The 5239-nt window shown below is 37.8% G+C and overlaps 1 protein-coding gene across 1 annotated transcript in view; it reads right to left on the reverse strand.

Moving 5' to 3' along the window:
• Positions 1 to 1212: 1212 nt before the first annotated feature.
• The window catches only part of LOC101311931 (probable cinnamyl alcohol dehydrogenase 1-like), an 8389-nt gene continuing 4362 nt past the window's right edge, over positions 1213 to 5239 (reverse strand). Inside the window, exons 3-6 of the mRNA XM_004309435.1 lie at positions 2155 to 2385; positions 1777 to 2062; positions 1529 to 1679; positions 1213 to 1409 (exon numbers count right to left, since the gene is read on the reverse strand). Of these exons, the coding sequence (XP_004309483.1) occupies positions 1213 to 1409; positions 1529 to 1679; positions 1777 to 2062; positions 2155 to 2385 (865 nt within the window). The remainder of the gene's footprint in view (positions 1410 to 1528; positions 1680 to 1776; positions 2063 to 2154; positions 2386 to 5239) is intronic.

Here is a 5239-nt window from a genome sequence, read left to right on the forward strand (position 1 = left end):
AAAGCTTCATTTTGGTACATGATTCAATTTAATTACTCTAATATTTTTTTTAATAAACGTATTAACCAAGTAACGCGATGCATACCATAACCGATCACCATCGATAAAGAAAAAGCTTTCTAAATCACTACCTATTTAATTGTCGTTTTAAGACAATTTTGTATAAGTTGAGTAAAATTATCAAAACGTATCGTTTTATGAAGTTTATAATAGATTGAACGCCTATAATAATTAGAAATATTTGGAAGAAGAAACGTTGCATTCCCAATTTATGACTAGTGCTGCACAGTGTTAGCAGAATAGCAGTAGGGGAAATAGTGACATCAAATCATCTAAGACAAGCCGGTATTATTGAGAAAACAGACTTTGCATTCCCAATTTATCACAAGTACTACACAAACCAATTGCAATGGTATTTAACAACAATTGCTTTAAAAAGACACACCTAAGACTTTCCAAAGATTAAAACAACAGTCACTCGATAAAGCATTGGTACTTAACAGGGGATGGAATCGGTTCTGTACCCCGTTTTGTTATGAAAGTTTCTAAACTAGACTAGAAAGTACACAAACAAGTTTCTATTACAGAGATGATATCGAAGATAATGTGCCATTACAATTCTATATGCTGCCAATCTGAGAATGGTTCGAGGATGCTATTTCTTCTTCGCACTTTGGATCGCGTCTTCCTTCATCTACACCAACTCAACAAAATGTTGTTGAGAGGTATGAATAGAATTGCCAAATCTAAAATTTTAGACAAAATTAAGCTTATTCTTTTTAGAAGCAAAACAATCTCCTCAAACGATACATTCTCTTACATTCCAGCAAACCTCTTCCTGCAGCGCCGTGGATTGCCAAACGTGACCTATGTGTAAGTGTGAGTCGTCTGTTTCTGATTTATAACTAGTGCTAATTTTTGTTCATATGAAGCTTGGTGATCTTTTTGTTTTTAAGGAAGAACCAGAAGTGTGACGTTGGTGCAGATCAGTCAGTGTTTTGGTCAGTGGAACCAACCACCAAATTGATACCCTAATTTCAAATCAAGACCGGAAAGAAATGCATCTCATTCACATTATTTTGATTTAATCCTTCAAAGTTCCAGCCACTTATTCATATAAAAAAGAAGAAAAAACTTAAAGAACACCAAATCCCTATTACATCAAGTTTAAAGACTTCATATTTATATGCTCATATATTGTTGCAATGATCTTCATTTCAGGGAGTTTCCAATGTCTACCACAAAGCGGTACTTGACATCCTTCTTTATGAGCCTCTCAATAGCTTCATTCACATACTGAATTGGAACAACTTCTATGTTTGGATATATCTTGTGAGCAGCACAGAAGTTTAACATTTCTTGAATCTGTTTCGTACCACCTGATGCGCTACCGGTAATTGATCTCTTACCTGATCACAAAATTACAAAGATACCTCAACTTCATGAATGAAACAGTTATGTAAAACTTAAAATGACAAGTAATATATATGAGAATTGCTCATGTAAAATGAACTACTACAATAAGTACCTATAAGAAGGCTCATAGGGTTCAATTTGATTTCACTTGGGGCACCCACAAGGACTAGAACACCAGCAGTCTTCAGTACTGACATGTACAAGTCGAACGGGTGATGACCAGATGCTGTGTCAACGATGAAGTCAAGTGACTTAGCCAGTGCCTGCATTCGAACAAAAAAAAAAGCCGATTTTAAGTCTTGAAATTGTCATGGTTCAGCGTTGGAGTTTATGTTGTTGTCAAATGCATGATTCTACTACCTTCATCTGGTCTTGGTCAGACGAGACCACGAAGCTGTCAGCTCCAAGAACAGTTAGAGCTTCATCTTTCTTAGACATGCTTGTGCTGAAAACGGTCACCTTGAGTCCGAAGGCTTTGCCGAATTTCACAGCCATGTGACCAAGACCACCGAGGCCGATGACCCCTAGGGATTTACCAGGTTTGTTCATCTTATGGTCCATCATGGGAGAGTAAACAGTAATGCCAGCACAAAGCAGTGGTGCTGCTGAAGCCAAGGGGTAGTCCTCTGGTATTTTGAAGCAGTACCTATAGTTTCGTGACAAAATAAGATTACTAAACACAGTTGCTTCATCGACTGGAAATGTAGATCGACTTGGCTAGCAAATAGTAATACTTACCTTTCATGGACAACAGTGAACGTGGAAAAACCTCCATGGGTGAGGGTGCCGTCGTAATCAAACCGATTGTAAGTTAACACTACTCCTTTATCACAGTAAACCTCTAGGCCATCGTTACAATACTCACAATCTCTACATGAGTTGGTATAAGCCCCAACTCCAACATGGTCTCCAACTTTGAAGCGATGAACATTTGGACCAACCTCTTGCACAATGCCAACAATCTCATGTCTGTTGTTAATTTGAAGTTCAATATTAATATACCAGATAAGAACTCAAATAAACCACTTGAATATATACTTGGCCATTTATGATATTTACTTACCCAGGCACCATAGGATAGGTTGCATCTCCATGTTTGTTCTTTGGGCAAGCGACCTCAGCATAACAAACTCCGCAGTGTGTGATCTTTATCGAAACATCGTCAGGTTGAACATCCCTGATGAAAAAACAGTTCAATCTTAGCTAGCTAATCGAGCGAGCAATGCAGTCCAATATATAAATCTGAATGTGTTTAATTAGACAATCATTTCTTGTGAAAATGCCATTTTCACACCAACACAGAGTAGTCTTGTCGCATCATTTGATGAACATATTTGGCGAGAGTTGATGGAAATTTGAGGATGCATGCATACCTTCGGTTAAACTTGTAAGGCAAGAATAGTTCCCACAACTTGAGGAAGACCCCTCGGGCCAGTAATGGACTATTGGTATATTTCATACTTGGGGCTAGTAATAACCACCACAAGTGGTCGAGTAGGTAAGAGCCTAGGTGTGGAACCTCCATACCCAGGTTCAAATCCCAACCGACGCTAATTGGAGTTAAATCTCAATTTATTCTTGTTGGCCAGGGGGAGGAAGAGTTCTGCCATAATCCCTCGGCACGGATTAGTCTCTGGGGCTGGAAAGCCTTTGAGGATACCGTCGTTAATACTATCAAAAAAAAATACTTGGGGCTAGTAATGGAAAATTCTCAAACTTTGAAAAATCCTAAACCTATCTTTGAAAAATCCTAAACTAATGGTATATTTCACCAATCTATGAAAAATCCTAAACCTATCCAAAACTTCACCAAAATTCTGAAACTTAACATTATTAAACTCCTCCCTTCAAATACAACCTAAAAAGTAAAAACCCATAAAAACCCTTCAACACGGCAGCACCACCGTCTGCTCTCCCGGCAGCGGCGGCGGCCGGCCAGGGATTCTCCGACCACCTCCAATAGCCACTAAAATTTGACACAACATTTCTTTCCACACGCACAACAACTTTCTTAACTAGCACAAACACCAATTCCAAGCCTAGATAAGGTAATCGAACCAAAACATTAAATTGAGCCCTAGAACTTCAATTATACATTTCTCCTTACCAAGATCGAATTGAGCCGATTCCTTTTGAGGGATTGCTACCCTAGATGAGAGCTACAAGAAGAGCCAAAATCGCCGGCTATGGCGGCCGGAGGAGGGAGCTCCGGCGAGAGAGCAGCCGAGCCTCTCGGAGGAGATTTCTCCTGATCGGCGGCGTGACTGGTCCGCTCACCAACCCAGGAGGAGAGAGGAGGCGGCGGCGGTTCGAACAGGACCGGAGCGGCAACCCAGCTTGGCCGAACGACGGCGGACGGGGCGGTGATCTCCGACAGGGAGGAAGAGAATCGAGGAAGAAGAGAGAGAGAAGAGAAAAAAAAAAGATGTTTGGGCTTTTTCCCAAACCGGTCCAACTCCTTATACCCAAAAACAACACCTAATATAAATTTACCTTTTACTACTCAAAATTTACCTTTTTTACCGCCTTCAACCATTTCTCCAACGTAAAATTTTCCCCATAATAAACGTCCTATTAAACATCTCTAAGGTCCTAGAAACTATAAAATCATTAACGAAGACGGTAAAAACTCCTGCTAACACCATGCAAGTGATTAGGGTAAAAATTAAGAGTCGAGATGTGACACTAATGGTATGTGATGGTAAGCTACGTATATTCCAAGTTTGATTCCAATATGCATGCATACCTAGTGATACTGATAGTTAATCGCTTACCATCCGCGTCATGATCATATATATTTTTATGCATGTCTATATGTGTTTCCATTAATTTCCAGGAAATATTAGAAACGACAAGTCTGGAATTGAAAGTTAAAGGAAAACAAGTTACGATACCACTTTATCAACTGAACTTATCAGTTATTACCGAGGTCGTTATACTAAAACAGAAAATGAATCGTCACATTGACATAGAACAATTAGTTAGCTGCTTAATTAAAATTATCGATGAAAATAAAAGTTGTATTACATATATTGATGCCCACCAAATTAAACTTTTGGTTTTGAATTACTCATATTCTCATATCATATCTTCATCAGTCATCTATATTAATTGATGTGTGTGATACAAGAAATTAAACCACTTAAAGGCCAAATTCAATTAGATTACTATTGAGATATATATATATATATATATATATATCATGGCCCTTCCTCTAAGGGATCTTTTTTTTTTTTTACATATATGAGGGATGGGGGATTACACCTACTTTTTTATTATATTTTTAAATCTCCACCGTTCAGTTTGTTGGTCCTTATATATAGATCAATTCTGCAAATTTTCAACCAATTTAGTGATCGTTAAGGTGTCAAGAAGATTAAATCATTGAACGAACCAAATCTGTCAAACATGAACCGTTCATGCTTATAATTATAAATCGTAGTTTTGAATGCCTTAACGATCACCAAAATTTCTGAAAATTTACAGAAGTGATATACTCATATAGAACTACATATTGAACGGTGGAGATGTGATTTTATGATCAAAAAGTTGGTGTAACTCCCCCATCTTTCATATATGTAAAAAAAAAAGATCCCTTAGTGGAAGAGTCATGATATATATATCATATATATATATATATGATAATTTTTTTGGAGCAACCGATTGTTTCCCCTATAAGTGAATAGTAAGGATGAATCCAACTAGATGGATAATCACCGACTTCTGCACATTGATTATAGTCATAAACATTATTGTCATATTGATTGTTGCATTCTTTGGGATTCATTTGAGGTTCTAGTCCCACTACCTAAACTAATAGACT

This window comes from Fragaria vesca, unplaced genomic scaffold (assembly GCF_000184155.1).
Source record: "Fragaria vesca subsp. vesca unplaced genomic scaffold, FraVesHawaii_1.0 scf0512955, whole genome shotgun sequence".
Lineage (NCBI taxonomy): Eukaryota > Viridiplantae > Streptophyta > Magnoliopsida > Rosales > Rosaceae > Fragaria > Fragaria vesca.